Here is a 21980-nt window from a genome sequence, read left to right on the forward strand (position 1 = left end):
GGAGAGGCAGCCTTTAGCTGCTATGCGGTCCGTCTCTGGAACCGTCTTCCTATAGACATCAAGACTTCTCCCACCATCTCCATTTTTAAATCTAGATTAAAAACCAAACTTTTCCATGATGCCTTCCACTAACCCACTCTTGTACCTGTGGTCTGTTAGAATGTTTTTGTTTTTTAATTAGTAATTTTCGTGTAATTATTTATTTTGCTTTTTTATATGTGATTGTTATGACTATGTGAAGCACATTGGGCTACCTTTCTGTGTATGAAATGGGCTATATCAATAAAACCTGACTTGACTTGATAATATGCATTTGTATGGTCAAGTAGTGTCATATAGCTTCTCCACTTAAGTAGTGTCATATAGCTTCTCCACTTTAGTGTCATATAGCTTCTCCACTTAAGTAGTGTCATATAACTTCTACACTTCTCACATTTGATTGAACAGATTTGTTTACTTTCTCTATTCACTCACCTGAGACCCGGAGTAGTCAAACTCGCCAGCTTGGCCAATGGACAGCCCTCCAGACCCCAGGATGAGCACCTTGTGGGGACGGACAAACGCGTCAGGGTCAGGAGAGCCTGGGAAGGCCAGATGCTCCATCAATCTCTCCTTCACTGTGTAAGACAAGGAAAAGGGTGATGTTCCAAAACGCCATCTCCATTTTTAAAAACATTAAAAAATCATGTTATTTAATTGTGCATCTCATGTAATATCAATTAAATTGCAGTTGTGTTGTTTTGATTACGTAAAGATAAATCAAATAACAATACCCAATTACAATCCACCTGAAATTACTAGGGAAACAAAATGTAGTAAAAAAAAAAAAAAAGTTTTATGAAAATTCATTAAAATGTAGCGTTTTGAGGATATAGTGTTTACATCTAACTTTATTAGTCATAAGAGTCTGATCTCTTACCTGGTTTACCGCTCTTGCCCTCCTTCAGATCCTTGACAGTGTCCAGAAACACGTCAAAGAGACTGACCAGGTCAGTGGGGCCAGCCATATGTTCAGGGTGGAACTGTACACTGTGGGAATAAGAAATAACAGATCACATAACCTCCTTTCGTAAACACATACCCTCCTTTTCATAAACAGCACCAGTAATGTTTGACACCAAAACAACCTTATCACTCTGTGCATGACCGTACCTTCCCATAATTGAAATACAGACAACATAATAATGTCAGAGTATTGGTGTGTTTTGAAAAAAAGCCCAAGCACTTTTCCACACTTCATGAAACACACTCATAGGGCATATTTTCATAGGGCAGATAAAACAAAAACGGTGGTAGGGTTTCAGTACTGCACCTGAAGATTGGTTTGCTGTTGTGGACGATGCCCTCGCTGCTCTGGTCGTTGGCATTGGTAAAGAGTACGTCCCAGCCTGCGGGCAGGGTCTCGGGGTCCACAGCGAAGCCGTGATTCTGAGAGGTGATGTAGCAACGTCCGGTGCCTTTGTGGATGCAGGGCTGGTTGTGGCCACGGTTTCCATACCTGCACACACACCACCAAAAATCACCAGTAACAGTGAGTAGACCAAACGTTTCTCATATGTTTTAATAAACCGTGCCTACTTTCTGAACCTGATAAAAATAAAAAAACATTTCCATATTGTGGTTGCACTGTGACAATGAATGATATGGAATGGCCTCAGTGACCACACACAGTTTGAAAAAGGTTCCTTCTACAACCCCCAACAAAAAGCGTCAAGTCACCTTGTCCTTCAAGATGGGGTGATTGCAAGCTGCTGATTAAGTATAAGTAGAGTGACCTCTTTTGATCCCGTGTTGGAAATTTGGTCTCTGCATTTATCCCAATCGTGGGTTAATGAAACACACTCAGCACACAGTGAGGTGAAGCACACACTAATCCCGGTGCAGTGAGCTACCTGCTACAGCGGTGCTCGGGGAGCAGTGAGGGGTTAGGGGCCTTGCTCAAGGGCACTTCAGCCGTTCCTACTGGTCGGGGTTCGAACTGGTAACCCTCTGGTTACAAGTCCGAAGCGCTAACCAGTAGGCCATGGCTGCCCCAACAAATGTCACTGCTCTTCAAAATGCCGCTGAACACTATATGCGCCAACATACTCAGCATTAGTTGTCACCGATGCAAGCGGGAGGCCCCTGATGGCCATGGGCCATGTGAACCCGCTGACCAGCCAGCTGCACGGGCTCAGGAATGCCAGTGAGACGAGAGGAGAGTCGGGCGTTTCAGGGTGACCTTGAGCGGGGCGCTAACAAAGTAGCCATCCCAGGCGCCTTAGCAAAACATACTGGCTCTCTCTCAATGCTGCTAGCAGTCTATTATCTGTGGCCAAGGCCGCTGAGCAGGACAAAAAAACGTTTTTCACACCAGACTGCTCCCAGAGACAGAGGAGATAGAGGACGAGAGAGGGAGAGATTGGGAGCGAGGGATAGAGACAAACTGATGGAGAGGAAGAAAGGGGATATAGTGTTCTGAATAGCAATGGTTACTGAGGAGGCCACACAATTCATGCTAGCGTAGACAGCAGCTTTTGTAGACCTCTCTCAGGCCACTTTGACGTTCAAAGCCACACAACTTTGGGTGTGGACAGCAGCTCAACTCAACACACAACTATTTATTTTACATTTACGTGTATTCATTTAGCAGACACTTTTATCCAAACTTACGTACGTCAATTATATTACAAGGGCCATTGTCCCTGAAGTAACATTGTTTTTGTCCTTGGAGCCCAGCTCCTTAGCCACTAAGCTACCACAGAGTCCAAGTTCCAGGTCATCCCCTGCTGGACAGTTAGCGGTTTGAAAGTGACACTTACTTCATTTTGTAGGTCTTGGCTCCAATGACCAGAGAGAGGAGCTGGTGGCCGAGGCAGATGCCAAAAAGGGGCTTTGGGTTCTCCACGCACACCACCTTTCTCAGGTTCTCGACGGTCTCCTTGCAGAACTCTGGGTTTCCTGGGCCGTTGCTGATAAACAGGCCGTCAAAATCTGCAAGGCAAAAAAAGTATAAAAAGAAACAAGAAAATTATTATGTCACTGGTAAAAAAGAAAGAGACAAATGTTAATGAACCTTTTTTTTCTTAGTTTCAAAATTGACATCAAATCATACTGCAGTGATTCAAGAGTGTCGCTTATTGACAGCTATGGGTAGGAAAATGAAATCTCATTACACTTCATCCATACTGCATGATACTTTATGCCTATTAAATCCAGTTGTAACAGAAAAACAATCTGAGTTTAAAAGGGAATTTAATACATGCAGGGATGAAGAAATGAAGACACAGCAGGCAGATATGACAGGCATAGTCCTGAAGGCTACCGTCACTTACCTTTGCCGACCAGTGGATGGTCCCAGGGGACTACAGTGACCCGGGCACCTCTCTGGCACAGGCAGCGGATCTGGTTGTACTTGATACCGCAGTCCAGTGCCAGAATGCTGACACTGCCCTCAGGGTTGAACACCTTCGGCTCCTGTCATACGCCACATCGCCGCACCAGATAGAGCAGAGCAGAGGAAGAACACATTTAATACATAGCCACAAGCAAATAAGATAAAATCCCTGTGCACTGGCCGTTTTCAAATGCCAGGTGCTGGCGATGTGCATGAACATCAAACCATCACTGCACACTGGTGTAATAGGCTTTCTAAAACTGATAGTTCTGGTCCTTGATTGTAATTGGCTGAATCACGTTCGATGCCGTTGTAAAATGCAGCATAAAGATACACCTTGACCGCATTTCGTTCTATATTACTACGCTACCATAACTTGATACAAAAGTTAAAGTAGCTGCGTCTCGACGCAACCATTCAGATAGAAGAAATATATTTCTTGGCGGAAGATTGATTATCTATAAATAAAATCGGTTCCATTTCTAGTTGCTGTGCCTTTACTTTATGAAACTTTGCCAGGGGGCAATTCCATGGAAATCCTTTTTGTCACATCCATAACGCCAGTGAAATGCCTTGGCATTTGTATGATGTGAATGACAACATTAATTTTTTGTGTATTTTTTCTCATGTACATTCCTCAGCCAAAAATAGCAAATGCTCAAATTTCATGTAATCATTCACATCCCATACCATCACATTTTATTGGCATTATGGATGTTCCAAAAAAAAAAAATTTCCATGGAATTGCCCCAGGTATTTATAGTAAGTTTTAGAAAAACAATAATAAGCCACTCGAGTCCGTAGGTTACACTGATTTTACAACAGCTAAGGGGGGTTTTAGGCACTCCGCTAGCGCGTCGTGCCTAACAACGCCCCTTTGCTGTTGTAGAATCAGTGTAACCTACGGCCCTTTTGGGGCTTGTTGCTTAAATTAAGAAAAAGATATAAACAGCAGCTTTGACAAGACACGTATGTTATGTATATACTTCTATAAAAGATATACGTTTCTTGTATGCATGTTTGTTTTGTCCATCTTTGTCTCACCTACCTCTATATCCTGATACATGAGCAGCATCTTAAGCATGCAGTGCACTCACATCTAGTAACCCCCTGTAATTTTCTGTAACGTGTACATGACCTGTTTGGGTGAACACACACTGACACTTTACCTTCATGGAGACCTCTTTAACCAGGTTTCTGGTGTCAGGGTTGTCAAAGGGAATACTCTTGGCCTGGGTGCCACCCACCACCAGTTTCCCCAGCATGGTGCCCTTCTCACGGATCTTCTTGGTCAGGCGGCGAGTGTCCACTCCTGTATTAACAAAGATGTGTCAACATTTGCCGAACAGGTTAGAGGCTGATTCAATGGCGCACTAACACCAGTAGGTCAGATGCTGAGCTATACACACACATCAAATTACACTGCCGTTCAAAAGTTTGGTGTCACTTAGAAATTTCCATTCCACACCATTATAGACAAAATACCAGATCAGTTACATTGTTTTTTTTAATCAGGGCAGCAGTTTGTTTTTACATTATGTGCTGACATAATTGCAAAAGGGTTCTCCAATGTTTTCTTGCCTTTTAAAGGATATCAGATTAGTAAACAGAATGTGCCTTTGGAACATTGGATGAATGGTTGCTGATATGGGCATCTGTATACTGCATTAAAGATCAGCCATTTCTTTCTACAACAGTCATTTACAACATGAATGATGAAAACAAGGACATTTCTAAGTGACCCCAAACTTTTGAACGGTTGCGTGTGTGTGTGTGACATATTTTCTCTGTCACCACCTGACACTTGTAACAAAAAACAGTTACGATTGCAGTTCAACTGGGTTTGAACTGCAACGAGTAAAGCCGGTCACTATAATTATATGATGGAGAATGTATAGAGAATGGAGAAGTATATATAGTATATTTACTCTTTTGATCCCGTGAGGGAAATTTGGTCTTTGCATTTATCCCAATCCGTGAATTAGTGAAACACACTCTGCACACAGTCAACCCACAGTGAGGTGAAGCACACACTAAGTGCTTCACACTTCCCGGCACAGTGAGCTGCCTGCTACAACAGCAGCGCTCAGGGAGCAGTGAGGGGTTCGGTGCCTTGCTCAAGGGCACTTCAGCCGCTTTCTACTGGTCTGGGTTTGAACCGGCAACCCTCCGGTTACAAGTCCGAAGTGCTAACCAGTAGGCCACGGCTGCCCCAATGAGAAGGCCCCAGAGGGTGGGAGTGCACGCCTTACCCTGTAGCCCAGGAATGCCCTGCTCCTGTAGCCACTGGTCCAGAGACATGGCAGAGCTCCAGTGGCTCGGGTTCTGGGACAGCTCGCCAACAATGAGCGCAGCAGCATGGATTCTGGAAGACTCGAACCACTGGGCAACACACATGATCAAAACGTTGTAATGCTGCCAAGTACAGGCATAAATGCTGTTTTATTTAGGAGCTAGTGTCTAATACAGTAGATCTCGGAAGTTTTACATGGATTGGGTTAATTTTTTAATTTTGTAAAATAATAAGTGGGATCTCCTTAACTGCTTAAAATATAGATAGATAGATACTTTATTGATCCCCAGTATTATATAGTATTGATATGCAATATCATCCATTTTATGGCATAAATGACACCAGATTAGTGATGAGGGTAGTGAGTGTTTTTTTCTTTGAGCACCTTGCTGAGTCCAAACTCTCCCTCCTCATCTTTGGGGATCCCATAATTCCCAATGAGGGGGTAGGTAAGGGTCAGGATCTGAGACTTGTAGGAGGGGTCTGTGAGTGCCTCTGGATAACCCACCATGCCGGTCTGAAAAACTGCATATAACAGGTGCATGTTTAGAGATTCCATTCTTCTGGGGGGGGGGGGGGGGGGGGGGGTGACTCCATGTGTTTTCCATACTGTACATTTAATTTATTAAAGGAGAGTTAAAATGCACATTAATAAAGTCAATAAGAAATTAAATGTGTGTTTATAACGCAATTATGGTAATTGGGGAGTGTTGTGATGGTCACAGTAAAAAGTAATTGTGTGGGCATACATCACAGTCATGATTGAATGATATATATACTATAAGTAATTTTGTCTATTTCATTACATTATGAAAAGAAAGAAAAATGCTTAACAAGTAGCTCAAATTATTCTGTCATGCCACAACGGCAAGTGTATTTTATGTCTTAATATAGTTGTATGACTACTCCATTGCAAAAATACAATATCTATTAAATGTATGTGTTGTAATAGTTTTACACAAATAGTTGTAAAACAAGTTAGGCATTATCATCTAAATAAGTTGAGAGCTGCGATGTTCAACCTGCGCTGGGGTAGAGTGCGCATGCTTATGACTAATACCACCCCGAAAATCTTGAACCACAAAGCGCCAAAGAAATCCCACGGAGCAGGTGAGTAGGCACCCGCCACGTTGGTTAACCCTGGTTGGCACCCTAGCTAACCTAACTAGCTAACTTGAAGCTAGATTGATGTGTGACGCAGGCTTGATACGGACCATTAGTGCACTGCGTCTGAATGAGCCCATAATAAAAAAGAACAAAATATGGCGACCTGAAGTTGAACCTCTTTGTATGGTATGTTATACGTATGGTATAGTGATGACTTACCAACTTCACCAGACACGGATGCAACAGCCCCAAAAAGGCGGCCTTGGAACGTGGTCCCGTCCTCTAAAATCAAGGATGCCATTTTCTCCGACATAGCTGAATGCTTTTATACTGCCCCTTTATAACGTTATGTAACCACTCAGAAGAATCTGTAAATCACGAAAGCCTTTCTAATGCCAGCCACCAAGTTACTTCCTCTTTCAATGAACCAGCTCTGAAAGATTAGCTGTAGGCAGGGGACCCACGTGAAGAACACGCCGGTAGGTGAATGTCCTGTGCGGATGCTGAGTAATGCCTAAAACGCAGCTAAACGTTCTTGAGAACGAGTGAAGAGAAGAGGCTATCTCCGACGGTCGAAATCAGATCAATCCAATCGATGTTTAACAGTCTCTTGAAATATTCGAAGAAAAAAGTTACCGTGTACCCCCTAAACAAAGTCCACACTGCTCGGCAGCCACGGCAGTGTGGAAACGAACGAGGACACACACGGTGGCTACATAGAGCGTCAAAGTAGCGTCAGCACGTTCAAGGAAATGGGAGGAGAGAGAACTAGCCGTCATCTGTGTTTTCGATGTGGCCTAGGCTATGGCGGTATGGGAGAAAAAAAAACTCTTACAATGAAGAACAACAGTTCTGCACAGTTGGATCAAACACTTGTATTTCCTCTCAAAATAGTGTATTTCTCAAAACAGTAGGCCTAGGCCTATTTCCCCCCGGACTGCTAAGTGTTGACATAGCCCACTTTTTGCCAATGGAAAGTTCAGCTGCATTGTAAAGAATTGCCCATCCTGACCGCAGCTAATCTACATGTCATCACCACCTAGAACAGTATAAATAAGTAAGCCTGGCTAATAAAACCTTGGAGAATACAACTGTTAATACAAAGGTACAGTCCACGATTCTAACCCCATACATTTTTGTCACATTCAGAAAATTGATCCTCAAACTGTCCATTACAAACGCTTGGACCGAACCATAAACAATCACAATCATATATTATACCAATACCCATATAACAATGTTCAATGCTGTGTCTAACACTTCTGTATCATTGAAAGAATGGTATAATTTGATTTGTGGCTGTTCAGCACAAATATACCAACAACCTGTCATAAAAACCGAATCACGGACTACATCTTTAAGTAAATTTCAGCATTTCTGTCAGCATGTATTTCTGTCATGTATTTTATTTAGTTGTAATATAATGGATCTCCAACACTGTCTTCTCTTTGTCGTTTCTTGTATGAGGCAGCTGGCACAGGGACCCCTCTGAACCGATCCATCAGGTCCAGCCCTCCAAAAAAGTTGACAAAGATGATTCCCAGTTTGGCAGGCAGGAAGCTAAAAGGGCAAATGTACAGATTTTTACTAGCAAATGTCACTCAAACAGTGATGCTACATACTTAAGGAGAGAATTGAAAACACTCAAAAACACAAAATAATATTTGATTTGCAAGGGGGTCATACCTCTTAATAGCCACTAGAAAGTACAAACTGGATGGGAGCAAGACATACATTTTGTCTCTCAGAACTGCGTCAACTATTCTCTTTGCTGCTTTTTTCTGGTCAATAATAGGCAGAAAAGATGGCCATCTACAAAAATTAAGGCAGATCGATTTCTCAGCATTCTATTAGGACATCACAGACCATTTATTGTTTTACAGAAAGGCGTCACTCACTTTGTCTGACACCCTCCAAACATAGCGGTATTGATCAAGTAAGGGCAGACGATGGTGGTTTTAATGCGTTCCTTCTTCAGCACCAGAAGCTCCAGAGCAATAGACTCAGCAAATCCCACAGCTGCGAATTTGCTGGCACAGTAGTCTGTTAATCACAGATAATGGACTTTTATATCCACTTTCATTATTGTCACATTTGTTTAATTTTTTTTGGCAGAATTTATCATAGCACTTGCTAATTTGAATTGGGCAATAGAATTCCATGCTGTGCACAAAGTCTTAATACAGGTAAGCCATGACTAAAAGTCTACATCCTTCTACACCCATTATTGTCACATTTGTTTCATTTTTTTTGGCAGAATTTATCATGGCACTTGCTAATTTGAATTGAGGCAATAGAATTCCATGCTGTGCACAAAGTCTTAATACTGGTAAGCCATGACTAAAAGTCTACATCCTCTAGGGCAGTCTTCTCAGGTGAACATCCATACAGGTATGTTACAGTATTTAGTACATATAATGTAATAATATAACTATATCTATAATTTCATGATATATTTATATTTATAATTTATAGATATAATTTAATTGACTTGCCTGATAATCCATTCATCGCAAACAGTCCACCATGACATGCAATACACACCAGATGCCCATGGTTTCGTGATATCATTGGTGGAAGGAATGATTTGTAAGTCTAAAGAGGACATATAAAAGAGGTTACCCGGTACTTAGGGATAATCTTTTCTCCCTTCTCCATAATTATCTCAAGGTTATGAACAAACCTCTGTCATTAAAAGCAAAGGTTTAAAAGTCTGGCTTAAGAAAGTAAAAGTCCTGCCACTTTTCTGTTACAACCATTCACTTATTCAGCTGATTCTAATTAGCACAACTTTTAAGCCAGGTAATAGAGAATCACCTGTGTTAAGCGCACAGGTAGAACCAATATATGGCAGGACTTTTAATTTCTGAAGCCGGACTGATTAAACTCTCTGATTAAAAGACTACATGATTGAGCAGGTATACAGTAAGGCTGTGTCTCAAAGCGCCTACTTGTACACTTCAAATACTTAGTTTAAGTATATACTGTAGTGCAGATATTGGGACAATACTAACCGTCGAAAATTTGGCACAATGCAAGGAAGCCCTCAGTGCACACTACTAGTGCACTGACGGAAGTATGTGGTTTGAGACACAGCCTAAGTGTTGGATGACATACCCAGAAGTGTGCTGCAACATTGACTCGGAGAGTTCTGTCCACCAAATTGTCAGGGGCCTCTGTGAATGTGTACTTTCCAGTCACTACCCCTGCGTTGTTTACTAGTATGGACACATCCCCAACTTCTCGTTTCACCTGATGAAGGACACACTGGCTTGAAGTTAAAACATTGCGAATACTGCCTTATACATTGCTTAATCTTCATCTTAAAAGAAAACATTTTTCACTTCAAGAGCCTTAACAGAAAAGTTATTTAGTCTTTGAGCTTGTTAAAGCATGTTTAGCCATCACAAACTGTCCTCACCAGTTCTGCAACTTTGTAGACTTCTGTGCGGCGGCTGCAGTCACACGCGTAGGCGTACACACGCACATCCAGGATCCGTCGGAGTTCCCGTGCTGTCCGGTCCAGGGCTTCCCAGTTGACATCCCAGAGAACCAAAGTGGCCCCATGGCGTCCAAATTCCTTTGCTATGAGCTTACCAATGCCATTAGCTGCTCCGGTCACTAGTACAATCTCTCCCTCCACGTCCTTTGGGGGTGGCTGGACAAACAGCCGCACAAACGACTCAAAAAAGTAAAAGAGTGCTCCAATAACAAGCTCAAAAAAATCCTTCAGACAGCATAGATTTAACAGAATACCTTCGAAACACTGGATGACCTGGTTATGCATGACAGTGGCTTCTTTCTTTTTTGTAATTCTTCCTTATCTAAGTCCAGTCCCTAAGAACCTCTACGATATATTCACTTGTGGTTTTCATCTACATGATCAGAGTGCACTTGAAACACAACCTAGTAGCTATTTTATTTTGTTTCAAATACAACACTCTGTCCTGTCCTTCGTTCCTGTGATAATGACAGTTTCATCAGAAGAGGGAGTGAACATTATTTTTGGCCGCCAATCATATTGGTCAGTGTATGACCTACTACCTAGAGCAAATCATAACATGCTAATTTTAGATGCTCTTTAGTAGTTCCAGGTCACACATTTAATTATACAAGTGTCCAATTGAAACATAAAGACATTTGAAATATAACAATGTAAATGTTGTACATCTATACTTAGATTTATGCAATGGCTGTATTAATATATTTATTAAAAGCAGGGCAGGGATGTCACAGTGAGAAATAATATGTCAACAATGACTCAGGGATAGAGGTTAGTCCAGTCTGTTCTGCAACTCCACTGCATTGTAATGATTGTGTGTGTTTAACATTATTCTACATTTTTCCTGTTGTAAAATATGTAATCACACCAGTGGTCATACTTATTTGGCTATATGTTTGTTCTTCAAACGCGAAGAAAAGCTAAAAAATAATGTAGAGTGAATATTAAATCTGTTGTTATTCGCCAGTGCAATCAGATGGGGGATGTAGCTCAGTGGTAGAGCGCATGCTTTGCATGTATGAGGCCCCGGGTTCAATCCCCGGCATCTCCAATCAAATCTTTTCAATGTGAAGGAAATCTCCTCAGACAATCTGCAAAAATAGAAACGCAATCCATGCAATTAAAAAATAGGATAAGTGTCGTAGCCTAAGAATGTGAAGAAGTTCTAACAAAACATGATAGGTTATGTTCGGTTATGTTAAACAAAACATGATAGGTTACGTTACATACGGGTGCGTGGTTACGTCAGACGCAGTCAGCTAGACAACCGTAACCAAGGACTGAGTGTATACAACATGTCAGCCATTGAGCTAAGTTAGCGAGCTAGCAATGCATGTTTATCAGATGCAACCTCTTGCAAAGTTAATTGCTCTTTTACAGAGGTAAACTATAGTGTCTCGACTACGTGTAGATTGAATTGGAAACACTTTGCACATCAAGCTGTCTATTCAAGCATCAACGAGGCATGCAGCTGAAACACCTGAAGACACTGCTAACTCCTCAGGCAAGTCAGAAAGATAGCAGACAAGTAACGTTAACGTTAAACGTTAACGTAACCAAGGACTTTTCGCCAACGTAACGATCGTTGAATAACGTCTAACATTTCCAAATGATCAATGATGAATGTTACGTTGGAGTCGTATCGTTACCTAGCGTTAAATAGATAGCAGCTACTTGGTAAAATATAAGGTAGCATAAGTCGGATACGCTACCCTCCAGACGCTAGCTATCTTACTACGTTGTAATAAATGATGCCTTGTTGAGTGTACTGTTTTATCGGTCGTATTCGTCTCGTCTGTGTAGAAATACAAAGGCCATTTTACTCATTTAACTAAGGCACTTGAAAACATCTTTGGAGACTTCCTACGATAAATTACTTCTAGCAGGCCAGGCAGTTGTTCCTCCCGCAGTAAACTTTAATTCACTAACGTTAATGACTTAGGAACAGTTGTTTTGAGGTAACATCAATTATGATAATATGATAACACAACACTAACTACTTAGCCTAGTCTAAATACATGTTCATTATTCCCATTATGAAACAGTGGAGACTGGTGATAGCTTAATAAGATGCATTTGTTATGAAACACAGCAAGCTCACAGATTTAATTTAATTTCAGTTTCACTCAACTCTCACTGCTCTGATTATATTTCACTTCCAATGACATCAATCATAGACTATACAGTGTATGTTTGGCATCAACCTCATCATTGAATCAATATTGTTAAGCACATTCACATACAATTCTCATTGTAACCTCTCTTTTTGGTTTCCAGAGCTATAGTGTAAAATAAGCATGGTAATTCATTACTAGTAACAATAGTCACTGAAATGTAAATGTAAATCAGTTTTATAGGCCAAGTATACTTAAATGTAGGCTACACATATTTTCTCCATACACTCACTTTGAGTCATGTGTAAAAAATGGACTTGACTTGACTTCCACCTGGTCCAAAATAGTGCCTAGTCACCTCATTTCTTCCCTCCTGTTTTCCTCTTGGTTCTAAAGATAGACCAAAGATCCTGGATAGACATATGAGAAGGGGCTTGTTAAAAAACAATGAGGATGAACTTGGTGGTAAACAGATGTGTTTTTACACACTGTATGCAGTCAGTCATCAGGTCGGTCTTCAGTTTGATATTCTTGGCTGACTCTGTTACACGCAAAGCCACTTGCTCATTCCTTTTCAGAAGTCAAAGTCAAAGTCAGCTTTATTGTCAATTTCTTCACATGTTCCAGACATACAAAGAGATCGAAATTACGTTTCTCACTATCCCACGGTGAAGACAAGACATATTTTACCAATTTAGGTCCACAGACAAACATAACATTCAAGTAAACAAAAAAGTAAGTAAATAAGTAAATAAGAGGGCACATATAATAATGAAAAAATAAGAGCAGCAAAATTTGGTTGAAATTGTGCATAGACAGTCAATAAAATACTAGTGCAAAGTCAGGCCAATAAAAGGCTTGGGTAGTTCTGTTTGACCTAAGTAAGAAAGAAAGTGGCATAGTGGTGCAAGTTATGTAAGAGCAGCAGAAGTGTTGTGTTTTCAGGACAACAACACCAAGTTGTAAAGTGTACAAGTGTGCAAGTGTGCAAGTGGAGTAGTGCAGGCGGCCATTTTGGGTCCAATGTCCAGGATGTTATGTAGCTGAGGGTGGAGGGGGGAGAGGAGGGAGAGAGTTCAGCATCCTTACAGCTTGGTGTATGAAGCTGTTGGTGAGTCTGGTAGTGCGGGAGCGCAGGCTTCTGTACCTCTTCCCAGAGGGCAGTAGATCAAACAGATTGTGAGCGGGGTGACTTGCATCACTCACAATTTTGGTCGCCTTGCGGGTGAGGTGGGTGGTGTAAATGTCCTTCAGGGAGGGGAGTGAAACACCAATAATCCTTCCAGCTGTGTTCACTATGCGCTGCAGGGCTTTCCTGTTGTATTCAGTGCAGCTTCCGCCCCACACAGCGATACAGCTGGAGAGGATGCTCTCAATGGTGCCTCGGTAGAATGTGGTCATGATGGCTGGTGGAGCACTTGCTCGCCTGAGTTTCCGCAGGAAGTACAGGCGGCGCTGAGCTCTCTTCGCCAGTGATGCAGTGTTGGTGGTCCAGGAGAGGTCTTCACTGATGTGCACCCCCAGGAATTTGGTGCTGCTCGCTCTCTCCACCACAGCACCGTCGATGGTCAGTGGCAGGTGTTGGGTGTGACCTCTCCGGAAGTCAACAACAATCTCTTTGGTCTTGCTGACGTTCAGCAGGAGGTTGTTGTCCCTGCACCACGTGGTCAGATGGTCGACCTCCAACCTGTATTGAGTCTCGTCGCCCTTAGTGATGAGACCCACCAGAGTTGTGTCGTCAGCAAATTTCACTATGTGATTGTTGCTGTAGGTTGCAGTGCAGTCATGCGTCAGCAGGGTGAAGAGCAGCGGACTGAGCACGCAGCCTTGGGGGGCCCCTGTGCTCAGTGTGATGCTGCTTGAGGTATTGTTGCCAACACGTACTACTTGGGGCCTCTGACAGAGGAAGTCCAGTAGCCAGTTGCAGAGGTAGGTACTGAGTCCCAGTTTGTCAAGTTTGCAGATGAGTTGTTGTGGTATTATGGTGTTGAATGCAGAACTGAAGTCTATAAACAGCAATCTCACATATGAGTCTCTTTTTTCCAGGTGGGTGAGGCCTGGGTGGAGGGCAGAGCAGATTGCATCCTCTGTAGACCGCTTGGCTCGGTATGCAAACTGGAAGGGGTCCAGGGTGGGGGGGGAGAATGGCTTTGATATGTGACATGACAAGCTGCTCAAAGCACTTCATGATGATGGGTGTCAGTGCCACAGGGCGGTAGTCATTGAAGCAGGATGGAGCAGTTTTCTTCGGCACAGGTATGATGGTGGCAGCTTTGAAACATGATGGGACGATGGCTTGCTTCAGGGAAGTGTTAAAGATGTCTGTGAAGACATCCTTAAGCTCCCCTGCGCAGTCCTTCAGCGCACGACCTGGGATGTTGTCTGGACCTGTTGCCTTACGGGTGTTGATAGCAGCAAGTGTCCTCTTCACGCTGTCGGCAGAGAGGCACAGGGGCTGCTCATGTAGAGGGGGATGGGTCTTCTGTGGGCAGGTGCTGTTTTGTGCTTCAAAGCGAGCAAAGAAGCGGTTCAGGTTGTTGAGCAGAGGGATGTTGCTCTCACAGCTCTGTGGCGCGGGCTTGTAGTCCGTGAGGGCCTGAATGCCCTGCCATAGGCTTTGTGCGTTCCTGCTGTCTTTGAAGTGGGTGGTTATCTTGTGAGTGTATTCCTTTTTTGCTTCCTTGATGCCACGGGACAGGTTGGCTCTCGCTGTTTTCATGCCAGCTTCATCCCCAGCTCTGTAGGCTTTGTCTCTGGCCCTCAGCAGCCTGAGGACATCCCCTGTCAGCCATGGCTTCCAGTTAGCCCGAGTGATGATGTCTTTTGTGTGGGTCACATCATCGATGCACTTGGTGATGTAAGAGGTTACAGTGTCTGTATACTCCTCTATGTCTGTCCGGTTGTTGTAAGTGGCTGCCTGCTTAAACATTTCCCAGTCTGTTGTGTCAAAGCAGTCTTGAAGAGCATCGGAGGCTCCCTCAGGCCACACTTTTACCTGCTTACGAACCGGTTTGTTCGCTTTTACCCTTTGTCTGTATGCGGGCATTAGCATAACAGTGATATGGTCTGAAAGTCCAATGTGGGGGAGGGGGGTGGCTTTGTATGCTCCTTTGTGTGTAGTGTAGACCAGGTCCAGGATGTTATCTCCTCTTGTTGGAAAATCAACATGCTGGTGTAGCTTTGGAAGTACAGTTTTGAGATCAGCATGGTTAAAATCTCCAGTGAAGATTTTTTTCTCTTCTTTAGCAGTGATGTTTTTTGGACTCACAGTCACACATTCACCATTGGCCTTAGGGAGCACGTCTTCATCTGTTTGGATGTACACTGTATTATTGTTGTTTGAAATGCACACTTATTTGTTGCTCAAGTAAGAACACACATTGAGAGATTCATGAAAGTGGTTCTTCATTATGAATTTAAAGGCCTCATGTCAGAGTCCCGTCCGTCCTGTCTAGACTAACCTGGATATTTGGCAGATGCCTTTGCCCAAAGCAATTCACAAATCATGGAACACATATTTATGAACTCTGTTTCATCAGACCATGTGTTTGAGAGACACAGCAGGTGATATGTAGGTGCAGGTGATATGTCTCATGATATGCCTCTTTATCAGTGAATTTACTGCCATCTCGTTTATCACCTCAGAATCTACTTCCTTCACATTTATTATGAGCACATAACATTTCCCCTAATTACTGTATGTCAGATGGAATGTACTATACACAGTGTTTCCCATACATTGACTTATTTGCGGCGGCCCACCACAATATTAATATTGACCACCACACAATGATTTTCTATGTTGTACTACTTAAATTGGATGAGATCCTTTCATTGTATAGCTATGCACAACTTTGCGCAGCCTCCTTGTGTCTCTGTCCCTCAACAAACCTGCATGCATGTTAAAAACTCTGAACACCCCCTGTCACCTACCACCACAAATAGAATTCAATTCTGTAGGACACACTGATACATTTGTTCTAATCATGCAGTATGTTAGGGCAACATATGTTACACTGCAAACTATTTTTTTTTTTTTTTTTGCTACCTTGGGTTGCTATTTGTCCAACATTGAAGATTTTACAGGCACTGCACTGTAAGGTTATTGCAATTTGAATTGCAAAGTCTGAGTCCAGGGATATTATCACTTTTGGTCTTCACACCTTTTCTTCAGGATGGAGCTGCAAAAGTCACATGTATGGCGTGGGCCCCTAACAATGCGAGGTTTGCTGTATGCACGGTGGACCGAGTGGTCCTGCTATATGATGAACAAGGGGAGAGGAGAGACAAGTTCTCCACTAAACCCGCGGACGCAAAGGTTGGTGGTTTTCTGGCTTCCTTATTCAAGTCTTCATAACCCCTAATTTTTACCTCTATTGGAAGTGATATGGTAATATATGTTACTGAATTGTTCATCTGAATTTTTGTGTTTTTATGTTTGTTGTATCATTCGAAAACCTGTGGCCATATTCGCTCACATGGTCTAGATTGGATTAAGTAGAAAGTTGTTTGAATTCACTTCATTTAATCTCGCAGTATGGGAAAAAGAGCTATACTGTCAAGTCCATGGCATTTTCACCAGATTCCACCAAAATTGCCATTGCCCAGACTGATGACATCATCTATGTATATAAAATTGGAGAGGACTGGTGAGTTGGCTCCTTTCTTTCTTGTTACTTTCTAAGACATGTTACAGACAGTGAGCATTGTTTCAATACTTTTGCAATACTTATTCTTTCTAGGGGCGACAAAAAAGCAATTTCCAACAAGTTTGTGCAGACGGTATGTATTTGCTAAATGTATGCTTTTGAATGAAGATGATCATGATACATGTGGAAACAATGATTAACCATTCAGAATAATTGAATTGAATGCCTTTATTGTCATTGTACTTTACAATACAACGAAATTCGGAACACTACTCCACTGGGTGCACACAATAAATACAATAAATAATCATTACAGGACATATACAAATATTGTAAAAACAGTAAAAGACAAACAAACAGAATAAAAAACAGTAAAGGAGCAGTGATCAGATAAGTGCAAGTATTTGAAGTGCAGGAGGTGACAGTAAGTGACTGGGTTTGTCTAGCTACGTTTGTTTAGGGAAACTATTGCATTTGGAAAGAAGCTATTTTTAAATCTGGTGGTACTGGATTGTAACGACCCATAACCAGAGGTGGAAAAAGTCTGAAAATATTGTACTCAAGTAAAAGTACCAATACCATGATGAAATATTACTCAAGTACAAGTTAAAATACCGATCTGAAAATGTACTCAAGTAAAAGTAAAAAGTAGTTTATTTAAAATGTACTTTAAGTAAAAGTTACTTAGTTACTTTTTTTGGGGGGGGTGGGTACCAGGGGCCTCATTTATAAAAGTGTTGCGTAGAAACCATCCTTCATTTGATCTTAGATCATTTCTGAAATGATCGTACGTGTGATTCCGAGAACACGAACGTACGCACAAAAAAACGTGCGTACGCCACCCTTCCAGATGTGCCCATTATAAATCACAAATGAACGTCAACTTGTGCGCAGCCGGATGGTTTTAGGTCTCCGCCTTGTAAACACCCCCTCATCAATATCATTAGCATATGTTTTAATGAAATCAATGGCCTAAAAGCTGTAGCCTATGTAAAATTATATATTGAAAACATTGTATAGGCCTAGCCTATGCCATCTGATGTTAACTAGCCTATATGCGTCAGTTCGAATAGCTTAACTAATTATGTTTTTTCCAGCAAAGCTTTCTGGAAAGAGATCGTATGCATCCATGTCCATTGTCCTCTGCTCGCTTTCATTCCTTTTGCTTGCAGTAATGTGAATAATCAACATTTAGTAGCCTATGTTTAGGCCTACTTTGTTGGAAAAAAAAATTGGGTAGGCCTACCTTATGAAGGAAAGACCTAGGCCTACAGCATAATCCTGTACGTTATGGTACAGTAGGCTACTGTACGTTTCCAATATGACCCAGGGTAATATGCTGATTTAGTCTACAAAACAGAGGACTAAATTAAGCGTGATATGTCATGTAGGCTTAACGTTTCTTTTAGGATAGGCTGCTTGCGTGAAAAAGTAGCCTAGTTCGCCGGTCATTATTCATTCATTCTGCATATCTTTGCTATCGTTTTCTTTCAATAATGTCCAATGGCTTAAACATTGTCCTTTATTGTTTGCTTTAAGCCTACCTTTATATTTTAGCCTACATTATCCAACTCACGTATTGTCATCTGATCTTGGGCACTTCCAGTCAAAAAAAGCAAACAGGTGCGCGCTCTGCACCTCTTTACGCAACTCTAAATATGAAGATGCCAGAGGATAACTTCCATCCCTTGGTTGTGTAGGCTATACTGTATATGATATAAAATATCTATAGCCTACATTGTATAGCTTACATTCAAATATTACCTTTCTGTTACGGAGCTGGGAATAGGCGTATGCTATGAGCGCAAATTAGGATGTAGTGGAGGCTAAACGCGAGTAAACGCAGTTTATCCACCTCTGCAATTTCAGAAATAGAGTTTAGGCCTACCCACCTCTTTATCCACCTCTCAAAAGAGTTTATTTACTTTTAACATTCAAAACTGTATAATCCAATACTATATATATTCCCAATACTGTACATTAACCTCCACCATTATCAAACATGTTCTGAATGCCTTTTTTAAAAATGCGATACCGCATGGCGCAGTCCACCTCACCGAGACTGCAGAATTCATTTATATTTTAGCCTACATTATTCAACTCACATATTGTTATCTGATCTTGGGCACTGCCAGTCAAAAAAACAAACAGGTGCGCGCTCTGCATCTCTTTACGCAACTCCGACGCAACACTAAATATGAAGATGCCCTGCTTTCAGAGGATAACTTCTGTTTCTTTGTTGTGCTATACAATGTAGGCTTTAGATATTTTATATCATATATAGCCTACATTGTATAGCTTACATTCAAATATTACCTTTCTGTTACGAAGCTGGGAAGGCCTATGAGCACAAATTAGGATGTAGTGGAGGCTAAACGCGAGTAAACGCAGTTTATCTACCTCTTGACATTTCAGAAATTTCAGAGTTTAGGCTTACCCACCTCGTATTAGAGTTTATCCACCTCTCAAAAGAGTTTATTCACTTTTAACATTCAAAACTGTATTATCCAATACTATCCTATAGGCCTATTCCCAATACTGCATAATAACCTCCACCATTATCAAACATGTTCGAATGTTTTTTTTTTAAAATCCGATACCGCATGGCGCAGTCCACCTCACCGAGATCGCAGAATTCATAGTTCACCCACCTCTTATTTTACCACTACATCCCTGGCACAAATGTACTTTTCCTCTCCTAAACGAGGGCAATTAGACATTTTATGGTCAATATTAGATTGGTGAGAACACCAAATATACTAGATCACCTGTAAAAATGTTTCAATCATTCCATCGTAGGTCTTGGTGTTTTTTAGATATTATGAAATAAGTAAGCTATACGTTTTTTCACTTTCTTAAGTGGGCTATAGTTCTCATTAGCAGTTTTATGCCAAACCATGAAACATTAAGCTGCGTCCAAAAACGTCTTTAAAAATCTTCTGATATTGATCATGCATATGGCAAAGAAAGACATGAGATCGTTGGTCTTGGAATTTTGAAAATGCATCGCACTTAGACCTCAGATTACTTGCAGTACCCCGGCATTACCACAAGGAAATGGTCGTACGTCAAGTTTGAACCTGACGTGGAGATAAGCACTTTTCCACGTCAAAGACGTTTTTTATAAATCTGAGCGTTGGCATGGATTTGAGCGTACGCACGGTCTAAGATCAAATCTGTGCGTAAGAACGCTTTATAAATGAGGCCCCAGAACAACCAGTTTTACCAGAGACTTTCTAATGAGGAGATACAGCACTCAAAAAATCCTCCATAGTAATGCATGGGGTTAGTTTGTAACGCCAATATGGCAGTTGTCTACACATACCACAACCCTTCCGCGGCAAAACGTTGACATGTGAATACATTGAGCCATCATGTGGTGTGTTGTAAAATACATTGAGCCAATCATGTGGTGTGCTGTGAAGACATCGTGCCAATCATCTGTTGTGATCTCGCTGCTGGAGCAAGATTGGTGTCGTGAAGCCTTACGCACACGCATTTCTGCCGAAATAGATGCACGATAAGTGCCCAAAAAGTGTTGCAATATGGCCACTCAGTGGAGGTACTTGCCTGATAAGGATGTTGAGAAATGGAGATCTATGTGAAAAATCACCGGAGTTCTCCTTTAAGTTTGAGCAGTAGTTGATTTTCAAAGTTAGTTGCACTCATCCTTGGGTCGCTTTGCAGTGAACAGTAATCCAGCACAACTGAAAAGCCCCCAACAGGCAGCTGAGGCAGGCAGGCCAATGTTGAGTTGCAGAGAGTTTTTTTTATATTTGGAAACGAGCAGAAGGTTCAGCAGATTAAAGGGCGTCGAACTGGGGGGGAAAGTGGGAAGCAATGGAGGAGAGGGCCCTTGAAAAGTGGAATACAGGGGGCACAACATTTTCATCAGGCATTAGTAATAACTCAGCTAATCCACACATAAAAAATCCAAACAACTCCATAAGTAGAGTCATGTGTAATGAAGTGGAATAACACAGGGGAAAAGTATTGAACAAGCTAAGAAAAAGCACTAAGGAAAGGGAAGGAACGAGCTGGAATCTGTAAGTAGTTAGAGAGTAGTTATCCTTTCTATCTGCGCAAATTAATATAAGCTTGGTTAGTAGCTTACATATTGATGGGCTATAAAAAGGTTTTTCATTACCAAGGTGTCACACAAGAAACATTTCATGATGGATAAAAGCAAAAAGCTCAAACAGTTCTGGAAGTAATCTGGAACTAAAGATCAGGATTCACAAGAGGGACCCCTGGAATCTGTTTAGAACAATGGACCAAAATCACACCTGATACTGCGACTAATACATTTTGTCATACAGGAAATGTCTTGAAGCTGTCTTTACAAACAAAGGCTTTTCCACAAAGTATTGAAGAAATTTCAGTAGGCACGTTCAATACTTTTTTCCTGTGTCATTCCACTTTAATACACAAAACTCTTATGTTTGGATTTTTTATATGTGTGTTAATATAATGTGTGGTGAAAATTTCGAATAGACTCACTGGAAGTTTAGGCTAATTACTGAAAAAAAAAAAAAAAGCGTTCAATACTTATTTCCACCATATATTTATTTTACCTGAATATTTTAACTTCCAAATTAAATGTAAAAATGAATGTCAGACGAAATGTAAAGTTTGACTGACTAGATTTTGTATACAAAACATAGTGAAAACTGTCTAAGGTCACTCTCACTCTCCCTTGCTAAAGAGCTAAATGGTTTAGTCCGCCTGCACGATTCATAAGGTAGTCTATCTTTTGTTTATTTAGTTGAGCATCGCTAGTAGTGGACCGCTAATTGTTGTGCTGCTGGTGCAATGCCTTTCTCCAAGAAAGCCAAGTCAGGTTACTAAAAACAAAGGCCAAAACAGGAAAAAGAGAGACATCAAAATGAGGGGAAACAACTGCTAATAAACTTATTTCCAAAGAAAGGTGAGCACAAAC

General features: G+C 41.5%; 3 protein-coding genes and 1 non-coding gene across 8 annotated transcripts in view; 2 read left to right on the plus strand and 2 right to left on the minus strand.

Moving 5' to 3' along the window:
* The window catches only part of cad (carbamoyl-phosphate synthetase 2, aspartate transcarbamylase, and dihydroorotase), a 28172-nt gene extending 20691 nt beyond the window's left edge, over positions 1-7481 (minus strand). For 3 of the 5 annotated variants that reach the window (XM_042096134.1, XM_042096131.1, XM_042096130.1), the window contains exons 1-9: positions 6996-7481; positions 6055-6194; positions 5629-5758; positions 4546-4688; positions 3315-3456; positions 2802-2973; positions 1313-1498; positions 920-1029; positions 475-617 (exon numbers count right to left, since the gene is read on the minus strand). In XM_042096134.1, the coding sequence (XP_041952068.1) occupies positions 475-617; positions 920-1029; positions 1313-1498; positions 2802-2973; positions 3315-3456; positions 4546-4688; positions 5629-5758; positions 6055-6194; positions 6996-7089 (1260 nt within the window). In that variant the 5' untranslated portion in view covers positions 7090-7481. The remainder of the gene's footprint in view (positions 1-474; positions 618-919; positions 1030-1312; positions 1499-2801; positions 2974-3314; positions 3457-4545; positions 4689-5628; positions 5759-6054; positions 6195-6995) is intronic. The other 2 variants (XM_042096135.1, XM_042096133.1) reach the window with 1 other exon arrangement.
* Positions 7482-7636: 155 nt separating this feature from the next.
* Positions 7637-10750, minus strand: si:dkey-221h15.4 (uncharacterized protein LOC563950 homolog). The gene is made up of 6 exons (XM_042096198.1): positions 10198-10750; positions 9894-10028; positions 9272-9371; positions 8675-8819; positions 8463-8588; positions 7637-8336 (listed from the first exon to the last, which is right to left on the minus strand). Exons 1-6 carry the CDS (start codon positions 10561-10563, stop codon positions 8186-8188), a joined length of 1023 nt encoding a protein of 340 aa, XP_041952132.1. The 5' UTR covers positions 10564-10750; the 3' UTR covers positions 7637-8185.
* A 507-nt stretch (positions 10751-11257) lies between these two features.
* Positions 11258-11329, plus strand: trnaa-ugc. Its single transcript has one exon. It is a non-coding gene; the product is annotated as a tRNA-Ala (tRNA).
* Positions 11330-11531: 202 nt separating this feature from the next.
* ift172 (intraflagellar transport 172) overlaps positions 11532-21980 on the plus strand; it is a 64839-nt gene continuing 54390 nt past the window's right edge. The window contains exons 1-4 of the mRNA XM_042096136.1: positions 11532-11782; positions 16567-16710; positions 16929-17041; positions 17135-17174. Of these exons, the coding sequence (XP_041952070.1) occupies positions 11744-11782; positions 16567-16710; positions 16929-17041; positions 17135-17174 (336 nt within the window). The 5' untranslated portion in view covers positions 11532-11743. The remainder of the gene's footprint in view (positions 11783-16566; positions 16711-16928; positions 17042-17134; positions 17175-21980) is intronic.

Source organism: Alosa sapidissima, chromosome 6 (assembly GCF_018492685.1).
Source record: "Alosa sapidissima isolate fAloSap1 chromosome 6, fAloSap1.pri, whole genome shotgun sequence".
Taxonomy (NCBI): Eukaryota; Metazoa; Chordata; class Actinopteri; order Clupeiformes; family Clupeidae; genus Alosa; species Alosa sapidissima.